At 39.8% G+C, this 22,458-nt stretch overlaps 2 protein-coding genes across 7 annotated transcripts in view; one reads left to right on the top strand and one right to left on the bottom strand.

Moving 5' to 3' along the window:
* Positions 1 to 22,458, bottom strand: part of LOC125770330 (RYamide receptor) — a 98,861-nt gene that overhangs the window by 68,619 nt on the left and 7,784 nt on the right. Inside the window, exons 1-4 of one of the 6 annotated variants that reach the window (XM_049439803.1) lie at positions 16,894 to 18,011; positions 15,832 to 16,379; positions 349 to 1,291; positions 66 to 179 (exon numbers count right to left, since the gene is read on the bottom strand). In XM_049439803.1, coding sequence (XP_049295760.1) covers positions 66 to 179; positions 349 to 1,040 — 806 coding nt within the window. In that variant the 5' untranslated portion in view covers positions 1,041 to 1,291; positions 15,832 to 16,379; positions 16,894 to 18,011. Of the gene's footprint in view, positions 1 to 65; positions 180 to 348; positions 1,292 to 15,831; positions 16,380 to 16,893; positions 18,012 to 22,458 lie in introns of those variants that run through there. The other 5 variants (XM_049439764.1, XM_049439774.1, XM_049439811.1 and 2 more) reach the window with 5 other exon arrangements.
* Positions 18,753 to 20,883, top strand: LOC125770406 (RYamide receptor-like). The gene is made up of 2 exons (XM_049439922.1): positions 18,753 to 19,407; positions 19,519 to 20,883. Exons 1-2 carry the CDS (start codon positions 19,339 to 19,341, stop codon positions 19,831 to 19,833), a joined length of 384 nt encoding a protein of 127 aa, XP_049295879.1. The 5' UTR covers positions 18,753 to 19,338; the 3' UTR covers positions 19,834 to 20,883.

The raw sequence follows: 22,458 nt of genomic DNA, 5'->3' as shown, positions 1-22,458 counted from the left end.
GGTTGCATACAGAAGAGCGAAACTTAAATTGCATTCATATTCTAGATTTAGATAAATATACTTACACGTTACACTGCACATGCCAATCGGTGGGAAAATAGAGCGTCGAAAAGATGGCGATCGGGACGGCCGTAATCAGTGCGATGATCCAAACGATACCGATTAAGCACTTGGAGCAACTGTAGGAAAGATAAAACCCGATTAATCTCTGCTCTACTACGCCTCTTATCGAGCTAGAAGAAGAAAAAACCAACTACACACAGCAAAAAGCGCCTAAAAGTATGCAATTTTCATAACAAAAGCATTGTTTTTCTCTTTCTTCTTGAGTTGTGGATGTGGTATACTTACGTCTTGGTGATGCGTGGCCTTAATGGCCACATAATCGCAATGTAACGATCGCCACTGATCGCGACCAGTGTGTAAGCACTGACCAGCACCGATACGGCCTGCGTGTAGTTCACCAACCGGCACATCGCAAGCCCGAACGGCCAGTACTGCAGCACGAACAGTGAGATAAAGGTGAACGGTACGCAGAACAGCGTCATCATCAGATCACCGACCGCCAGGTTGGTGATGAAGAAGTTCGTAACGGTGCGCATCCGCGGGTTCGACTGGACGATAAACAGCACGATCGAGTTACCGATGACCGCCGTCACGAAGATGGTAATGTACAGGAAGTAGCTGGTCAGCTGAAAGTACGGACCGGCTGAGTAGGCGTTACTGCACTCGGGCAGTGGCATCGGTTCCAGCCCATAATCATAACCACCGTAGCTACGATTACCGGACGACTGGTTGCGCAGGCCTTCGCTCAGCTGCTCGATGTAGTTCTGCTCCTCCGTAGACGACACGTACGGATAGTTGCGGGCATACATATCGAACAGATCGGTACCGGTCGCCGTTCCAGTACTGGATGCGTTACCCGTTACACCACTAACGGCTGTCGCGTTACCACCTGAGTATACGCCACCGCCCGGTACCGTGGAGTCGTTACGCATCGAACGTGCGAAGTAATCCGCATACTGAATCGCCTGTGATATCATGGTTCGGCGATAGAGCGATCTCTTCACTTCCAATATTTAATGCCAATAATCCAGAAGAAGCGCGTTACACAAAGGGCGTCGGCAATCCAACAAAAAAAATCCCCCGTTTCCAAAGGTTTCAGACCAAAAACCCACGACTTCAGTAGATTATTTCTAAATCATTTCCATCATCATCACATTAAAGATGTCACTCGCTCACTTACACTTTAGACGAGCTGTTTCGCCCAAACTATACCGCTTCACTGCTGGCGCTGGATGAAGATGGATCGTCAGTATGGAAGAGAGAAGAAAAAAAATACATTTTCACATTACGATACGAAGTCGAAACGAAAACAACAGTTGAGATATATAAACTCAGCCACCAGTAATAGCATTTGAAGATCTTTGTTTTTTCATAGTTGAGTCGTTAATTCACCCAACTCGCCCCTCCCCAACAAAAAACAACAACAACAAATCGGCAGATGAGTTGCCGGTGGAGGAGAAGAACAGAATAGCTATTAGCAGATAATTAACCTTCCTGACATGGGGAGCAAAGTTGTTTTGACCCGGACCCTTGGTCCGTTGATGTGCGTGAGTTGTCACGGTGAAGATGAATGTTATCGCCGAGGGAGAATAATGAGCGAGCGAGGCCTGCCATCATGTTTTGCTGCTGGTGGTATACATTATAGAGGACGTCCAGGATGCTTCGCCGCTTCGCTTTGGCCGTGTGACGCCTTTTATCTTCCGGCAGGGGGGACCCTTTTGTCCATCACCATGTCGGTTACACGGTGACCAAAATTTTGATTTGCCTTCACTCACACAGTTTCGCCAAAGGTTCCTAATCTCGCATCCGCTTACGTACAGGCGCCACCATGTACACAATCGATAAAGCGTGTTTGACCTAGCTTGGGGGGTTTTCTTTTTTTTTTTTTTTTTTTTTTTGTTGGGAGGTTTTTGTTTCCCTGTACAACAGCTCAACCACGACAATTCACTAGCTACCCGGTGCCCCATATCGTGTCGATTCAATCACGCAGCAGGACGACGGCCCCATAATCATGCTTCTGCTAAAAGTGAGTGTTAAGTTTTTTTTTGGACGTCAATACACATTCCGCCACATACAAAGGAAATATCCGAAAAGCGGCACGATTAGTAGTACGTTCAGGGGGAGTTTTGCTGATCGGTTTTCGTTCCTCGCTTGTGGCGTGTTTACCTAGTTCGGTGTTTCTGTCCACCACTTCCAACTCACAATAAGGAAGCTGATATTAAAGTTATGTGCTTCCGGGTGTTTCCGGAACTGATTCACACCAACAGTAAACAGTAAGCCCGTCAGTATCCAGTAATGTGGCTGGATTTCTTGATGAATTTCTTCCAGCAGTTCTGGAAGTCTTCTGGTCTTTTTTGCCCACAGCCTAACGTCTTATTTACCTTGACTGTCCGCAACTCCAGCGCACAGCGCAGCAATCAACTATAGGAAAAGTACACACCACGGGCGAAGGGTTCGATTGCGTGGGGGAAAAAGAGGCTGGGAAACAAATGCTTGTCAGCAAATTTATCAAGCTTCCGTCAACCAATATTAGACGACATTCCACGTTACCTCCCATAGAACTATTCGCATTAACCCGGAAGCGAACAGGAACTCCTCAACCGAAGCGCACCAAAAACGGGCGTTGAAGAATTCTTGGTTAGCTTCAACGGCATACACCAAGTGGCATACACGCATCCCTTTTCCCGCGAAAGAAGCCAAATGCCGAAGGCATCGCGATACTTTCGATTGTTTCTCCGATCACACGCTTACCTCGCCTCAACCAGAACGTTGCGTCACATCAAGGCAGAAACACACACACAAACAAGCGCGATTCGTTTGAAATTGGTGTTTTCCTTTTTTTTTCTGCGCAGCGTAAAATGTTCAACAGTGACGCGTCTGTTAAATATGCGATGAAGTCGTACAACAACCAAAAAAAAAACAACAACTCCTTTGAAGTTATGCCCGAAGAAGACGCTCAAGGTTGGTTTGATTTATTTACGATCGACTAGATTTCAGCCCACTCTCACACTTCGGTACTACCATTAAAATATACATACACATACAAACAACAGCAGCAGCAATCACCACAGGAGGCAGCTTCATCGAGAGCGCACTTGCGGTGCATTCGTCAGTCATACCGCAATAGGGCTGCTGCCTTACTTCAAGCTGTCTCGCGTTTCGATGGGCGAGATGCGGCAAATAGTGCGCGGTTTTGCTGCTGTTGAGGTCGAGAAAAAAGCTATGCCACCATTTTTGGAGGAAATGAAGTTTCCATCCCCCCCGGTATCGGAACGTTCTCAATGAAGCATATATAAATAGACGAGCCAGCTGTCAGTGCTGTCGTGGATGTTAACGTTTTTCAAAAAAAAAATTTTTTTGTTTTGCTTTCTCCTACCTTCTTTTGCGATTTATATTTTGCAATCAAATGGCAGTAAAAAAATGTGAAGAAATTTTTCTTCCCCTCCTTTCGGAATCGAATTCTTGAAGGGAATTCTGTGTAAGTGCCTATCGGCACAATGTCAGCGCTGCGAATGGGAAGCTGGAATTTAAATGTTTCCAAGAACGAAACCATTTCCACCCGAATTTCTATTGGGTTTCTGGGTAGTAGCAATTTGTTTCCCTCCTATCAATTGCTCCCAGTTACGAGCGACAGGAACCGATCATTATCGGCTGTTTAATGACATCCGGTACCGGAGGACTGCAACAAAAATACATTTTTCCGTTATTCAGATTCAAATTATTTTTAGACAATCTATATTCCACCCAGTTCCACATTGCCTTCGGTTGGATTATTATTGGCGTACCGTGATACAGGAGCTGTACACAGCACAGAGCTGGTGAAGACGCTTTCATCGGCTGCGTTACATTTATTTGATGTCCCGATGTGCCGCAGTTCCGGCGAGCGTACGATAAATCACCGAAAGCATAAGGAGGCGGATTGGTGCATAACTTTAGGCGCCATAACACCCTTCATTTGTGCCGTTTGCCACACCAAAGCGCTAACCTTGGTGTCGGTATTGTTGTGCTTTGCAAAACCTCTCAATCGATGAAGATGAAGGTGTGTGTGAATGGCCGCGGGGGTAACAATGGGATGAGGAATCGAAACCGTAACGATTTTGCTTCCGGAGGTTAAACAGCGCTTTGTGCCATCATTTACGAAGATCGGACAAAACAGTCATCGGCTCGTACCGTACTCACTAAGGCACTAAGTACGGACAGATTGGAACGAGTTAATGTTACGGATGCTGTCAGGGCGTGTAGTTCCGATATGTGCGCCCGGCAGCTTCACGAACAAAACACCAACGAAGGTCAGCTAAAATTCATTGTCCTTTTTTCTTTTTTGCTTGAAGACCACGTACATACGAGAGGGTTTGTTTCGATTTGTGTTCCATTCCCTTCCCGTACGTACCTTCCAGCAGTGTACGCAAGCAGCATGCCAGATAACCAGGAGGAATTTCCCGCATCGATCCCGCTCGGGCAGAGAGTAAAACAGACGATACGATGTGCTTAATTCGCCATCACAGTCCATGGCCGATACCAAAAAGGGCACGCTTCGAACGCCATCCTCCTTAGCATGCAGCCACGCTGTCAGGCGTCAATCATCGGCCCCCAAAAAGCAGGGACAGGGACGACGGAAGACGACGGTACCGAAATGTCTTATCGTGCGGTTTTTCGCCTCTCCACATGGCCCGGTAATTTAGTGTAATGAATTCCTGTTTCTGTTTCCGCACACACCCGACGCGCACAAGGGCCGTTTGTTTTGGGGTGATTGGCACAAGACAGAACGCGCCCACCGACGGTGACAGCAACTTTTGGGGACTGCTGTGAAACACAAGAAAACGGATGCTGATGGCGTCCGTTAGACCAACAACTCTCGACCTACCTCTCTCTCTCTCCCCCCTCTCCTTCCTCAAAACGAGAGAGAGTCAAAAGGGGAGGTCGCGAACGAAAACTCAAACCCCAAAGGATGGTGTTTACCGACTCACCATCCAACCAGAATACAACCAGCAACAACGTTATCGTTCTATTATCAAATAATTAATTTACACTTTGTACGTAAACCGTTACGTACGGTGGTCCCTTTATTCGCACCGTGATGGTACAGTAGCGGAATAGAATATATCAGCAGCAAAACAGTTGACCGAACAAAGCAGTCACACATCACACGCTTGTACCGTGTAAATCCCAAACAAACCCCCGGGTGCTGCAGCACCCGGGTTTTCTGGGTCTGGCATTAATTTTCCCACCCCCAAACGATAGCAATTGCAAGTTTTCACCCTCCTCGGGAAGGCATTTCCAACCTCCGAACTTCTCCGATCTTGCGGGAAAACCGTGCGCAGCAACTTAGCTCTTCTTGAAGGTATCTTTTGCCGTGCGGTGTGCATACATTTAGGCGCACAGGAAAGCAAATCAACAAACCAGCGCTCGTTTAAGCGTTTTAGTGACAAAATGGCAAATGGTTGCGATAGTTTTGCGGTGATAGCGCACAGCGTAACGGTAAATAAAAGACCAACCCAAGATACTGTGGAAAATAAATAGTAAAGCATGAATGAAATGAAAAAAACGTATTTCTAGTAGTTCTTTTTACTCTTCGCTCTTCAGCATTGCCAACCAGCGGGCTTGTTGGGTTTAGAAGCGATTGTATGCTTTTGATTTGAAGTTGACTTTCTTATGGATTTCATCCAAGCGGATATTACCGAGCTTGACGTCCTTGAAGGCTTGGGCGAGCGTGTTAAGCTGATCATTTGCTAGCGCTATACCGTCGCGGTACTTTTACAGTAGCACCGCAACGCAACCACTGGCTTAATCACACTAATACACAACTACGTCCTCCGCATACACAAACGAAGATCGTTAAAAGCATCCTCCTTCATTCGTCCTCGTTTGGGTTTTTTTTTATTAACTGCAGTAATAGTAAAACGGAATGAACCGCTCTGCTCATAAAAGGGGGGGGGGATTGAAGAGTGAAACGAAACACATAAAAGAAAAGAAAAAAGTACAGCAAAAACTTCCCCTTCCCGTTCGGGAGATGCATGTCGTGTCGTGTAGTTGCAAGAAAGTCATGATTGTGGAATGGCCGATGCAATAGTTTGTACACTCTGGGCCATAAAATGCCATAAAAATAAACAACAACTTTTGCAGCATCGGCACACGGTTAGTAGTGTTGGGTTGATTTATTCATGCACACCCACAAACCGAACTCTCCAAGTGCAGCGTCTTATGGCCGGTAACTTTGGCCGTTGCAGAAAAGCCACACAAAAAAAACCCTAACTCCCGGAAAGAACCCGCCATCGATACAGGTGCTATAAGCCAACCGGATGTACCGGTGCAGTGTGTTCGGACCACTATTTATGTCCCGCACTGTGTGTGGTTTTTTTTCCAAATGGCCCTCCGTTTCAAGTGGAACGAGTTTACTGGTGAAGTATCCCTATAGAATTGCTGAGCTATCAGTATGAGGTGTCCTTTTTTTTTAAATGTACGGAAGAACTCAAAGTTTCTTGGGGAATCGAAGTCTCCGAAGTTGAGGCTATTAAAAGAGTTAAAAAAAATAGACAACGATGCAAGAATTTAATTTCGCACCCGATTATATCGCACTAAAAGATGAGATTTACCGGAGGAGGTACCGAAGAAAGATGAATATCCAAGGTATCGGACGTTTGGACCTAACCGTCTCCCAATAAATCACCCACCAACTTCATACACGAGAAGCTAAATATCCGGATGAATAAGCCGTTTTTTCGGTGCAAACGCTAGGAAATGCAGCGCACACAGTTATGGGAAAGCAATTTTGTGCTAACTCTCAAGTGAGGATCTCTCTCTCCAATTTTTTTTTTTTTTTTTTTTGAATGCGAACTCAATGTACTGAGCTAATAAGATCCGCCTGGAGGATGGGAACGTTCGCCCATTGTTGAGTGTGTTCTAGGAGGAGAATTTTGTTTTTTTTTTGCTCAAACATTGAATAAGGTACAGATAATCGTAACGACTCGTCTAGGCCTCATAAATCCCCTCTCGATTGTTTTGCCGTAATGCGGTCAAAACTGGTAGATTCCATCCAGGAAATACCCGGTGACTTCACATTCTAGTGTCTCCCATCAGTCTCTGCCGTGGGAATGTACCAACACGTACAGCATAAAATAAGCAAACCAGATAGCTTCATATTGATACCAGCAACAAAATCCTATCCCTCCCCCCCCCCCCCCCCTCCCCGCCCTTTCCCCTTGTCACCCCTCCTCATCCTCCCTTTCTTTCTCCAAAAAACTGAGACAGGTTAGGTAGCTGGGGAACAGCACAAATCACAAGCCCCAACTTCTAGCTTCTTTATCCACCTAACGGTGGCGGGAATGTTATTTCTTCGACAATTTTCCGCATCACTTCGCTTGTTAGCCATCATTTTTTGCTTTCTTTCTTTTTTGTGTGTGTGTTTGAAATCCCACGCAAATGTTGATGCCCTGCCATCGCTCTACTCGATGAGATGGGAGGTGTGTTTTTTTTTTGTTTGTTGCTTTATTTGAAAAATTCAATTCATTCATTCACATCTTTATTCGTTGATAAGCTAGGTGCAAGTACGCACGCTTTCCGGTTTCAGCATCGACAATTTCGCTCTGTTTTGTGTGGGCTGGTAACGCACTGCCGTGTGCTTCCGTGTGCCCGAAACTGTGGCTGGTGTGCGAAGAGCATCCGAACGTGCTCTCATTGAGGTTCTATTTATTGCCCGTTACCCTGCGCCGGTTGCTGCTGGCAACCGGCATTGACAGATGATGGTTCCGGGGCAACAGCGGTTCCTCGATAAGGTTAGATCGATTCGGCGAATATCTTCGCATTCTAGCTTAGCGTACTGTATTGATACAGGCTTAGCTATGTTCGTACTAATTTTGGGGCGATTATACTCTGTACTCTTAACGAAATTCTATTCTCTTTCTCTCTCTTTATTTATTTTTTTTTTGTTTTATTGTATTTTTTCATTAATATGAAAAAAATTTGATTCATTTTTTTTTACTAGAAATTATTAAATCATTACAAATTGTAATAATTCCTGGTATTTAAGAGTTACTCAGACGACGTAACGACGTTTTTAAATTAACTTAGACGTTACACTGACGTCTAACGTTAGAAACGTTAGAGGTGTTAAATTAGTAAACTCACGTCACTTGGAAGAAGCCATTTTGTTGAATCCGAAGAAGTAAAACGTGCTTTCAAGAGGTTCCAAAATAAAACGATAAATCTCAACATCAAAATCGACTGAGTTTATCACATGACAATATTTAGATACTTTCATTTCCTGTAAATAATATGCAAATTTTTATTACGCTAGAAAATAATAAACCAGTTTAGTCGACTAAATTCCATCGCCTAGTTGCACCTCACCGTATCCAATTAATTAAGTTACGAAATTTTGGAAATTAATTTAAAAGTTTACATTTAAAAAACAAAATAATACAACCACCCTAGCTGGTAGTCGGTACAGCTCGGTAAAAAAAAACAAAATGGTGATTTAATTTACAAAAGCCCATATTCTGGATGCCTGGTTGTTACGGGTCCTATTTTTTTTTCGTTTTGTTCTCGAACAACGATACCGAACCCGCATCACAATCTGATTGGTTGATGGATGAAAGCACATGGTAAAAATTAAATTTTATACCACCCAAAAGTGACAGCACAATGAAATCGATACAGACAACGTGGATGTGTGCGTGTGCGTGTCCATTGTTTTAATTTTATCCATTTTATGTTGTGCGTTAAAATAATTCCGTTTTGCGGCAAACAATGGATGGGGTTGAAAAAAAAGGAAGAAAAAAACACTTCACCCCCTATAAAGCATTTTTTTGGTTTATTTTTGGGAGTTTGACTCATAATTGACTTGCCATCATTAATCTTGCTTAAGTGTATTGATCGTTTTCGAAAAAATATTTCAACGGTTATCTATTGAATAAATTCATGCACCAATTAACCTTGTTCGGATAAATAAAATCATAATAATAATTGTTGATTATCAAATTGCATTAATGTATCAATCCTGTAAGCGGTAGAACCTGAGCTTAATTTTTCCTAAGGAAGTCAACAACTGGGCGCCTCCTTTGGCATTTTTTAAAAAATAATATTTTATAAAAATATATTTCTTTTACTTACACCTAATTCTCATGGCGTTATAAAAAAATATTAATACATATTTTTTAAACAAAATGTATTGTCACAAAACCGGGCTCAAAAAGTCACTGTACTGCTTTGAGTGGTGTTTAAGTTCAACACTAAATGAAAATAAATTCGCATCAGGTTTCTAAACAAAAAACCGATGCAGAATAGCACCTGATGAACCGTAAACAATCAAAAACCAATAAATATAAGAAGAAGAGAGAGAAAAAAAACAACATCATCTGTAAAAGAATCAAATACGAATGAAATGCGAAAAGCAGCATGTTGTGATAGGATAATGCCAACGAAGACACGCGCACCTGAGCAACAGCAAACCATTCCACTTCACCAGACTGTTGGATGGAGTGGAAGAGGGGGGCATTGGGGTGGGGGAAATGAGAAGCGATAATCGTCGCAAACTTAAAACCGTCCGTGGCTATGTTTACATTTGTTTAGAGAACCGTATGTTTGGAACGGTGGAAATAACTAACAACAAGCAACCTCCTACCCCCCAAAAAAAAAAACGCTTCCTTTTCCACCCTGGAATGGGCTGGAAAAGGGAAACAGAGAATAATCTCACCCTCATGCCATTCCATATTTGTTTTTCTCCCCCATATGTGGTGAACAGTTAGTGCGGAAGGAAGGGAGGCGAGAGGGTGGGGAGGGGGTTGGGAGGGGTGAAAATAGAAAGAAAAAATTTCCCAAGGGATGCTGGGAAAACTTTTTATTTTTGCAATACAAGAATCTTGGTGTATATGTTTAATTTGGGAGAAGGGGTTGAAGGAATATAAATAAGGGTTGAAATGGGGATGAAAAACCAAAAGATGGAGAGGGAGAGAGAGAAAAAAAGGCCAGATGGGTGGTTTTACACTTGGCACCGGGTGCCCATACACTCACCCGGCTTTTCCACCATTCTTCAAACCATTCCACCCTCTCACCCCTACGTCTCTTTTCTATTCCTCCTAGTGATTGAATTTTATTATTTGAGTAATTTTTTTTTTATTTCTAAAGTAACCATTTTTTTTGTGTATCTCGCCATACCTTAGAATCGGTTTGTTGAGCTAGACAAATAATCAGTTTTCCACGCTCATTGCGCTTTTCCATTGGCTCCCGGAAAACCGAAAAACGCGATGGTTACACGCGTGATTTAGCAATGGCGAATCTTGTAGGGGTTGAGGGGATGAAAGGGGTGAATGTAACAACCATACCACTTTAGAGGTGTTTGGGTTTTGTTTTTTTATTCTCCAAGAGGAAGTCTCCACCGTAAAAGGTGTCTCCCCACCTCCCCGGTACAGCACGGTAGAGACGTTGCTTTAGCATAACATATCAAATTGAAATACAGCTTCCTTTACATTTCACCCCTTCTCAACCCTTTTCTTTCCCCACCCCCGGGGGTGAAACCTTTATTGCCTGGTACTTGCTGGTGGATAAAATGGTGAAGGCTGGCCGTGTCTGGGCCATCTGGTCTGCTGTGTTCGCAAGGTCAGTCTATTCGGCGGAAAAACAAATTCCGATCCACCCCAACAACAACAACAACAACAAAACCAGCCCTGTCAGTCCCCCCCCCTCCACCTCCTCACCCTTCTCATACCCCACTCACCCCCAAAAACAGTTTGAAAAAGCGCGTAAAAGTGGCTCGGGGAGCACCAAATCGAAATTCCAATGTCTTTCGAGGCAGCAAAACAAAAACCAGTCCAGGGAAACAAATTCTGAAAACTGATGTTCAACCCGCGGTGGTAACAAACCATTAGCTCACCAGATCGAACCGACAGGACATCAACTTACCACCTCAACATCCCCGCTCGGTGGTTCGAGGAAAGGATTCGCACTGTTTCATAAATCTTTTCACGCATTTTCCGCGTATCTTTCTAGTGCGACGGACACTGTGTGTTTTCCGCGTGGATGACGTTTTTGGTGAAGAGGGGAAAAACGGTGAGGAAAATAACAATAAAAGGCCGATAGTCCGAGTGTCTGCAACTTTTAATACGATTCCAATATTCTTCACCGGGGAGATTTTTTTTTTGTTTGTTCTTTTCGGATTTTTAGCCTTGTACTTTCCTTCTGTCTCTTCCCCCCCTTTCCCCTCCCGATATACTCCGTTGTCTGCTCGGTAATGCTGGACGCTGGTAATTCTATTCCTCCCACCCCGAGATGCCCGTTGGTGTTTTTTTTTTCGCCTTTCCGTTTCGACATTAACAGCACAATCAACGAAGCAATAAACAACCATCACACAACAAAACAAGCGCTCATATTTTTTTCCCTGTCTTCTTTCTCTCTCTCCCCTCCCCCCATCGAATGCTTTATGATGTTGTAGCGCTGGACACTGTTTACTTTCTAGCGTCCACTGTGTAGAATGGTAGCATACAAGTAAACTCACCCTCTCCTGCAAGACCCAACATAGAGGGATGATTTTTATCCACTCAGCCGGCCCAGCAATTGTAACCCCTTTTTTTGGCCCTTTAAGAGGTGAAATGCTTTTAAAAACCATTTCCCCGCTTTTTTCCTTCTGCTATTCCAAATTCCCAACTTTTGCTATCGAAAGAATTGCTAATTTCGTTTATTCATCCATCTTAATAAGAATTTCTTTCTATCAGTTGTATGTTTCACCATGCAGAACCGGTAGCATGATTTAGTTAGATGAGATACGATCGAATATACTTTGCCAAAAAAGGAGTGCAAAAATAAATCTTTTTTTTTTTTTGGTGGAGGGAAAGGAGTGAAAAGAGTACGTGGTAAAGTGATTGTGTTGTTGGCTGCTAAACATTTGCGATACATAAAGCTGCCTTGAACGTCCCACTAGTAACATTCCGTATGACCACTAAAGGACCATTCAGGTTCGAGCGGTGGAATAATCTCCCATATTGCTTTCGAATATTTTTATTTATTAGGTTGATGAAAAAGTTTATTAGGATTTTGTTTTGTTCACAATCTTATAATTAAAATTATTAAAACCTGATTTTTTTTTCAATGAGGTTTGAACTAGTGTTGTGCTTATTGAATCTTTTCTAAAAGAGTCATCCATATGAATCTTTTCTAAAAAAGTAATTTATACGAATCTTTTCTAAAAGAGTCATTCATGTGAATCTTTCCTAAAAAAGTAATTTATACGAATATTTTATAAAAAAGTCATTCATATGAATCTTTTCTAAAAGAGTCATTCATATGAATCTTTTCTATAAGAGTCATTCATATGAATCTTTTCTAAAAGAGTCATTCATATGAATCTTTTCTAAAAGAGTCACTCATAAGAATCAAAGATCCAGTAAAGAGTCACTCAAATCAAGAGCCCACTTCCAAAATATTAATCAATTTTCATAAATTCAAATGAATCAGGAAAGTTTCATGAATCATTAATGATTCTTTGCCAACAATCTTAAAGTAAATGTGTTGAATGTGGGTATGGGGAGGGGTTTGAGGGTGAAATTAATCCAAAAGTGCTGACCGGAGGGGTGAAGGGACCAATCAGGCTGTTCCGAAACAGATTTAGAGATCAAAATAGAGATTTCTTGATACAAGCTGGCCGTTCTTAAGAAGCAAAAATAAATAATAAAGATTCAGAGTCATTCTTCCAGTTCAACGATTCATTCAGATTCATGAATCTGAATCAGATTCACCCAACACTATTATTTACCTGTTAGAACCAAAATTTTTTTTTGTGTTTTTTTTCCTCAACAAAACATTTAACAACACTTTGCTGTGAACCCAATAACTTCATTTTCACCAACAACCACCTCCCTTCTAAATCCCATTCCCCCTTTAGCCATAACACACTAACACCCACCATGCAGAAATGGAGCACAATTTGAAGGTAATTTGCATCGTAATGTCTTTAATAATGATTGGCATCCGGTTCCGGTGGCTACGGTGGCTACCGGATGCTGCCACAACCTAGATCGAAACGTCTTGTTCAACCCTTCTTTCTTTTTTGTGCGATATGAAAATGACTATTAAATCGGTTTCTTTCCATTTGCCAGCCTAGTGTCAGTTGCCAGTACCAGTGGGTCAGTTTCTGTACGTCAAAACTGGCTTTCACCCAGTCGACACGGATCGAACCCTCTTCATCTTCTTTTCTCTCTTTCTCTTTCTTTCTATCTCTCTCTCTCTCTCACTACAGCGTGACGTTTTTAGTAGTACTTTTCGCGCTTTCTGTTTGTTAATTGCTAAATAACACGCACTTGGGCAAAATGACGCTAAATAAATCTCAAAACGAAGAAGGTAGACTAAAATAGCAAGCTGTAGAATTCCTTTGCACACTTTACACCCTCCCACACACACACGTACACACGCACACAGAGAGAGAAAGGGAGTTACCATTCCAGGAAGGATCGGGACAACTCTTCCGGCTCTTCCGGTAAAGCATGTTGGGTGCGTTAAGTCCTTTTCCTGTAAAGTATGTTGCGATTTATTTCAAGCAGTTGCAGCAACGTTGTTGTTGTTGATTCCCCTGCGATGCGAAAAGCAGTAATCATTTGGCTGAGAAAAGGTTACACCTTTCGGCTTTCGGTAACGGACCTAAGTCAACTTTCCTCCTTACGCGGGATTAGACCCGGTTCCCCTTTTTGTACGGGCAAAAGGGTTTACGGAAAGTGGCAACAAATTCTTGACAACGTTGGCAAAACCCCTTTTTTTCGGAACGGCTAAAAACTAAAATACATTTTACAAAAACACTCATTTATTTGCGTGTTTTTCGATCGGAACAAAATGGTTTACTCGCCCGAACTCGGGTGTTACGAAAGGCTCGCTAGAGTTCATAGGCGAACCCCAGATACGATAAAACACTCCAAACTAGTCGCAATGCTTCAACCCGCACCATATGAGCGTTATGATAAATTGCCCCTCTTTTTCCATTTTTTTTTTCTTCCGACTATTTAGGCTTCGTCATGTTGTTTTACATTTTATTCGTTACAATTCGCGAAAGCTTTTTTTTTTTTAAAAAAAACCTTTCCCCTGCCCAAGGGGACCATACGTTTTCTTTATTATTTTGTACGCTAACAACAACACTCAAATAAATGGATAAGAAACAGTTTATATGGGACCTCGAATGGGAAGAATTGTACCGACACCGTCGTGGAGCATTTTCGCATTTTCTTCTAGGACGAAAAACGAGGAAAATTCTCACCGAAACAAAAAAACAAACACTCCCGCCGTTGGTGCTGGGAAGGATACAAAACCACAGCTACGGGGTCGTGTTACTAGCTGATGTTGATATTCTTGAAAGAAACCAGTTTTGCTGGGCCAAAGCGTCCATTTTCTATCCCACCCAGGCAGCTTAACCGTGAGCTTAAGAATGTTTTACACTGGCTCAAAACGTTTTCTTTACCTTTTTTGGGCGAATGTTTTAAAATATTTAACATTCTTGGTGAGATATTTAGCGTTTTAGGTTTAGAACATGTAGAATTTTTCGTTGGAATTTTTGCTTACTTTCAGTTAACTTTTGATTTAAGTAGATATTCGAAAACAAAAACTGATTTCATATAAAAAATAGATCAGAAATTATATTGAAAATTCTCTTCACAATAATCATTCGTTTCTTGGTATCTTTTGGCACAAATTTAATTTAATCATTGTTTTTCTTGTTATACAATTTCTGGAATGCTTTCGAGGGATATCACTCTCGCGAGAGAGAGAATGAAAAAAATCTTAATAAATCCTAAACAAATCAATTTTCCATAGAGATGATTTTCAATGTAATTTTGTTACGAAATTATTTCATATTAAATTCAATTCAATAATAGACTTTAAATTATGATAATCCAACAATTCATTTTAAATTATCTAGAAATAAATTTCACAAAACTTTCATTATATATAAGTGTTTATATAAAGGAAAATAAAAATTATTAAAAATTCTACATATTCTTCATATAAAAGTATTTTAATTTAACATTATTATTATTATTATTAATAATTAACATTATTATTAAATTTATATCAAGATAATAATCTGTTCTTTGTTAAACTGTCTGAATCCACCATTTTTGAAATTTACTTTACAGTCGAAAAAAAACAATCAAACCAGTTACAAAGCCCCATTTTGTGAAATAGTTCAAAGTGCCTCCAGGATTGCCATTCCATAATGGAAACAAAAACTTTTTTCTGCCAATTATTTCCACTTCAAACGAAACTATTTTATCAGCATACCTTGAGGAAGATAACAATTCGCTGAACAATTGTCTATTTTTTAACCCGGTAGCGAAGTTTATTTAATTAAATTTCCACACATCTGCTGTTAGTGATTTCCTTCATTCACAGCCCTATTAAGAAACTTTCACCAATGGTGTGTTAATAAACGGTTTCCAGCCTGGGGGATAAACCACAACAATTACGCATCGTAGCAGTTAAAGGAGGAAAATAGTTTTGTAGGAAATTATTGATTTTTAGAAATAAAAACATTTTTTTAGACATTTTGTAAATAATATTTATAAAAAATTATTTTATTTTTTTGATTAAAAATGCCACTTCACCGTTTGGGATGATTAAAATAATTAATATTATTTTTCTTGATGAATATTTTCTTTTCCACAGATTCATTTTCCAATAATATAATCAAGAAAAAAATACAAAAAAAATTCACAAACACAATAAAACACTAATTGATTCGCAGTTTTTTCACACGATAAAAACCAAGAAAACCACCCTTATTAAACCATAGCTTACCGGGTAAGGAGCTTTTTCCATCGGTTGGTAGAACAATCGTGCACTAACGAACTGCTTGTGTAACGGCTGATTGAAGTGGAAAATTTTGCTGATGGTCGTAACTCCCAAAAAACACCGTTTTCAAGCCAGACTAGATCAGATCCGCACTTAAGCTGAATGTTTGATTGGTGACCGTTTGCCGGAGTATTTATTTCTCAACCGCACAAGCACAGCAACGCACTGGAATGAAGTAGGCTATCGGTAGCCGCCGGGTTCCTGGTTTTGCCATCGTTCGCATAAACGAAACCATTCATCATTCGTTCTTTGCGTTGATTAATGCACCTTAAATTTTTTTTCTTGCGATCACTTTAAAAAAAAATCACTTTTTTCTCATCTACCAAAAACCAGTAACACTTTAATGAGTAAAATCACATTAACGCACTACACATTAGCTTCGGTAGCATAAAAGACCAGGCGCCTCCATTAAACAATAGTTTTCCATTATTTAATTTTGAAATAGTTTCGCTTCTCGTACAATGCTTCACATTCACTTGCACAATTTTTAAACACTAAATTTTATGTAAAAACAAAATTTTTATTTAAAAAAACAACGATCAATTTTAATTGTTACACATAAAAAATAATTTAAAAAAAACAACCTCGCACTGCAAAAAAAAGGAAAAGAAAACCTTCAAAGGTTTGGATTGAGTTATCTTTGCATAAAAGACTAACGGTTTGCCTGTCTGCACCAAAGATAAAGCCAAATGAAGCAAATAAAGGCCCCCGACAATCGCTACGATGCAACAATGAAATATTCAATCACTCCCTTTCCTAACCGCACTATGGCTGCAGATTGTCCTTGGTCAAGGCAGTTGTGGGAAGAATCCTCATTTCATGTCTTTTCTTTTCCAGCAAATAACAGTACAATAGCACAATGCTGCATAAAGTAGGTAGGAGGAACATACAAAGAGATCGCAACAGGCAAAAAAAATTTGCTTCGTCTACAATTTTTCACTTGTAAAAGGTGTTTTTTTTATGGCAAAAAAACCACCCACTAGATTTCAATTTTTCCGAATACAATACATTTCACTATTATCTCGCGCACAATTAATTCTTGCTGGTTCACCACGGAATCACACTATCAAGAAAAAAATGGAGCCCACGCGGCTAGCCGTTAGATTTAAATATCTGTATCTGGTTGCTGAACAGCTGAACAGAGGATCCACACTGTACACCGTCGGACGGTTTTGGGTTGATCACATCCACACTAGTCGGAAGATGCAGAACTACTGGCCGAAAGTGTGCGCTGCAAACGCAACAGCCAACAACCTGCTTTTCCTTTGCATGGGAAAACCTCGTGCCGAGTTGAAAAGCCGAACGGAAGGTCTAACCGTTTTTACAACGGTTTCTTTTCTTTTTTATAGCAACCCCCGGTACGGTATCATACCATACTGACAGCATATTTTTCATACACCAACAAACAGCGGTGAGTGGAACGTTTTTGGTGGTGGAGTTATGCGCATCTAACACGGGGTAAGCGTAACAGAGACGGCCAGATGCTTATGGAGGGTGGAAAATACATCGCCAAACTGACAGCATATCGCCTCTAGTCTAGACACACGCGTACACGTTCGCTCGATATTGGTTTCGAGACAATTGCAAAAAGGGGCATTTCTATTTGCGGCAAGATGTAATCAGCAATAATTTGATAATGATTACATTCTCTTTTTTTTTTGTTGCTCAACATCGACCCGACGAGGGAAAAGATGGGACACATTTCACTTGTAGCACGCGACGTTTATCGGCACCGCCATAAAAGCGATTGTAAATCAATCAGCTAAGCAATACAGACGCCAACTTATCGTTAGTCTGGTGGTATGTAAACTAATTGAATCACTTTCTGACTCTAGTGATAGCGAGCAACATTGAAAATGGAGATAAACCGTGTTGTACCTTGTCTGCTATAAAATGATGATACCCAGGACACGCTGGTCGACATAAGGATTAGTTCATTTGGAACCATTTTCGAAAATGCATACCATGTTTGTGTGTGTGTGTGTGTGTGTGTGTGTGTGTGTGTGTGTGTGTGTGTGTGTGTGTGCGTGTGTGTTTGCAAGGGAAAATATATTCTCATCTTGTTAACAATTTTCTTGCATGCAATAAAAGCTTCCTTATCCTTACAATGCTGGATAAGGATGCTATAATAATGTCAATAGCTTATTTTATCGAGTTTAACATCACGTAAAAGCAATTATAAGCTTTTATTGGAAAAAAAGAAAAACATATTTGTGATTCATTTTTCGCTAAGAAAGCTTTTTAAATCATCACACCAACAAACTTTTTTCGAAAACTTTAAAATCGCCATAATTGAACAAGAAATAATTTCCCTACTTGTTAAAACTTTATTAGCACTGAATTGTAAAGAGAGAAACTGGTTATCGACAACGTGATTTTTTTTATTTTATAGAGGCTTTGGGCCTATTGGCTGACATTCGCCTCATCCTCAATGACAACGTGAAATTGATTTTATATCATGTTTCTAAATACTGTTCTAGTTGCTTTTTCCTTCTTCCGAAATTTTACTCAAAACTGTTATAAAAATGTTATGCTCGCGTTTGAGACAATGAGTGTAACTTAATTTAAAATTTGAAAGCTTTTTTTACTGCCAAAAGGATAAAAAATCGGTACATAGGCTTAATTTACTATGTATCTGTTCATTAAAGGACATTTAAACAATCTACCATGCGCCTCCATGTGCCATAAAAATATGTGTTGAAATATAAAGTATTAATAATTGTAAATCGATTTATAGAAAGGTGCTATAAATGTTTCCATATTGTTTTCCTGTCAGTTGTAAACTGTTCTTTTTTTGTATAATTCTTTAGCTATTTTCTTTTTAATGGTTTGTTCTCATCTTCGTCTTCTCATTCTCATCTACATGCTTTTTCAATACACTGTTAAGTACTGTTATATGTTTTTTTTCTTTGTGATTTGATGCTTCTTTATATCAATTATTTCTTAAGAGCTTAATGTTAAATATTTTACCTTAAGTATGCCTTAAGTATGAAACGAATTAAAATTATAAATTTAATACAACTACGCCTTGCTGTTGCTATAATAAACAACAGTTATCGTGCAGTAGTTAAATCATTCAGTCTTTTCTCTCCCTTCTTGCATGCAAGCAAGATACTTATCTATGTTTGTGGAATCAATTAAAGAAGCTTCTTCTCATGATCTTATCTTATTTCTTAACTTTATCCTTAAAAGAGTTGAGTGTCATTGCCATTTCCTGGAACTTTTACCCTTTTTTATGTGAGAACTCCACCAACGACACTCTCAACACTAGACTTCAAGGATTTTTCATCGAATCTTGCGTGTTCGTCTTTAGAAGTAGATTTTGTGTAATCTTCCATCAATAATTTGAGTGTCTGGAACGAATAATGAACCAAAAAATAGTAATATCAAGTTCCCACCTTATCTTTACTCACTGTTTAATGTTCCAACAATGTTTGCTTCTTCCATTGGCAGATGATCAAGATGATGGTGACTGTGGTGATTGTATTTACGATCTGTTGGCTTCCGTTCAACTTCCTCATGGTAAGTGTGTTCACCTCCTCCAATATTACAGAACTACTTCATCTCTTTCTCTCTCTCTCTCTCTCTCTCTCTCTCTCTCTCTCCTTCCCTTTCTCCCCAAACAAATTGCAGCTCATGAAACTTCCTTCGTCGTGGGATCTGTTGCCGTACTTCTGGTTCGCCTTCCACTGGCTAGCGATGTCGCACAGCTGCTACAATCCGATCATCTACTGCTACATGAACGCGCGGTTCCGCAGCGGCTTCATACTGGTGCTGCACGGTGTGCCGGGTCTGCAGCAGATCTGCTGCTGCATTCGCCATTCGCCACCGAACATCGCGCGCAACGTCGGCTCCAGCGTGGCCCTCGCCGGTGAGATGAATGGCCTGTACGGTGCCAGCGCACTGCGAAGAAAGGCGGGAGTGCGAGTTAGGTGCCACCCAGGATAACAAAACCACCTGTTTCTTACCTGTTCCGTTTCTGTTTCCATCTTGCCCTCGGGGGGAGGTGTTCTGGGACGTTGCTCGCTGTGTTCTGCTACACACGTTGCCGTGTGTTGTTCTAGTGTTTTTTCTAGGATATTCGCTTACAAATGCGCTTTGTTTCTTACGATGTCACACACGCAAATCACCACAATGTATTCGTTCTCATGTGGTCTTAGCGAGCACCAGCTTATTGCATCCTCATCTCATCGATCGTTGGTTGTGTTTTCCTGTTTTTCAACACAAATCAGACGCTTCCAAAGCCACAAAGGCGTTAGAAAATAGTTTCAAACGCATTTCATCCTTCACAATCACAATTTCTTTCTCTTTTGTGTTATCGAGGAGGTACTGGATCTCTTAGATCTCTGCACATTAAATCACAAGTGTTGTTAGCCTAACAATCTTACCTAGAAATAGTTGCTGATTTCGTTGCTTAACGCTCAAACCCGCTCAAAATCGCCATCGACACGCGCTCTGCATGAATCTGGGCGTTCTGACCGTTAGCTTCAGATCCACTTCATTCATGTCATACAGTCTGCTCGATTTTTTTTCTCTTTCCTATTCATGCGTCTCTGTCATTTTGGAACCTTACAACACAATCACAACCGTTTGTTTCAACCGTGAGTTTTGTTTATTGTAAAATATACGCAAACAAAAAACACACAATACCGGAGTGAGACGATGTTAAGTGCCAGAACAGCTCTTTGAAATATGTTTTATTTATTTCTGCTATAAAAAATATCTCAAGTCTATTGGTGACGAGTGAAATTGTTTATTAATATCACATAAAGTAAATAAATTTTTGTTCAATATAATTTCTTGTTAACTCTCTACCTGTCTACTTGAAGATTTGCCGAACTTTTCAACAATTTCTGGTTCCAGGAAAGGAAAACCCAGATCAACCTTGCATCATTCGCTTAATTTACGAATCACCTTAACCTCACAAAGCGGGTTCAATCAAAAATTTCGTTTGAAATATTTCATTAATTTTATAATAAAAATAAATAAAAAATTTAAATAATTTTTTTTCTAATATAAAATAATATTTCCCTATAAAATTTTACTCTAAAAGTATATAAATGTCTGACCTGTTCATTGTTTTTTTTCCTTCCCGTTCTTCGTTCGTTTCTATGTTTCTGCTGCATTATTTACGACACCCTAGCGGATAGCGTCATCAAAATTTTAGACCAGAACTAATTCGTAAACATTGAAAACTGTCTTCACGTTCCAGCATCGTACCGTGATTCATTCCAGTGTAAATAGTTCTATGGCTTGATTTTTAGCGAAAAAAAAAATTTTAAAAATAAAAAACGCTTTTGTTGATCACACACGTTGTCACACGGGCAAGAGAAGTTGATAAATATTTTTATGATGGCCCTATAAATGGACCACACAAATTGGAACGCGTTTTTTTGTAGTTTTAAATATTTCAAGAATGAGAAATTTTTTTTAATTAAATTTATTTATTATGTAAGTAAATAATTTACAATTTTTGTTCTAAAAAGTTTGCTATAAACTTGTTGAATTTTATTTTTTTATATTAGTTTATACGCTAGTTCAAGAAAAATTAGTAATTAAAATAGTAATTAGTAAGTAAAATAAATGAGAAAAATTCAAAAATTCTGATGGAAAAATAATTGTCATTGATGCTTGACGAAGTAGTGATCAAATTTTCACGTCGATCATAAAACAAAGAAAATTCTAACAAAATAAAATCCAACCGAACAAATGCTCCACGGACCGGCTGAGGATCATGTTGAAGTAAGACTTTGGTTCAGATAAATTTCAACACGAAATCCATCTTTAAGAAAAATATTGTTTAATACCACTCACTCACTCTCAACGTTGCGAAAATGACTTCCAAATGTTCGCATCTGGTTGCAGGGGGAAAAAAGTCCAACAGAAGAAAGTATAAAAGGACTAACTTTTACTCAGATCAGTCGACAGTTATCGTGCAGTAGAGGTGCGATTTAGAACACTCCTATGCGCGAAAATTGTTTACAAAAAGAAAAGACTTATCGGAAAAAATAATTAAAATCATGCGTAATTGACTGATTTAGATATTAAAGTTGTTATTTTAATAAAATAAAATAAAATATAGTGAGAAATTCTATATATTATGAAGTTGAGACCTCCTCAAGATTTTTTATTACCTTTTTTGTAACATTGCCCAATACTATTCTACATTATTATTTGCTATAAAAATTTACTACAATTCCTATAAATAATTTACCATAAAAAAAACAAAACTACTTACTGCTTAATATTTTTAGATCACTTTCGTGTTTAATAATCATAATGCTCTCCATTGTCTTCCCATCTAGCTCATTAAAATCATTTATAATTTATTAACATATTTTATTTCCCCTTTTCCATTTTTCCTCAAGTTGAATCATCGGTTCTAGCCGCTTTAGACCGCACAGAACTTCATGTTTACATTACACTTTTCTCAATCTAGACCCAACGTCGTCAACCGTTCGCGATTCGTTCCGGCCTCCCACAAAGCGACGATCTCCATGGTACGGGTGGTCGTCTAGTGTTTCTCGAGAGTTTTATTACTAAACAGTTAAAGAGCCAAAAAATTTCTATCTT

This window comes from Anopheles funestus, chromosome X (genome assembly GCF_943734845.2).
Source record: "Anopheles funestus chromosome X, idAnoFuneDA-416_04, whole genome shotgun sequence".
Taxonomy (NCBI): Eukaryota; Metazoa; Arthropoda; class Insecta; order Diptera; family Culicidae; genus Anopheles; species Anopheles funestus.
The sequence above is the reverse complement of the archived record's forward strand: the minus strand, read 5'-3'. Positions and strand labels throughout refer to the sequence as shown.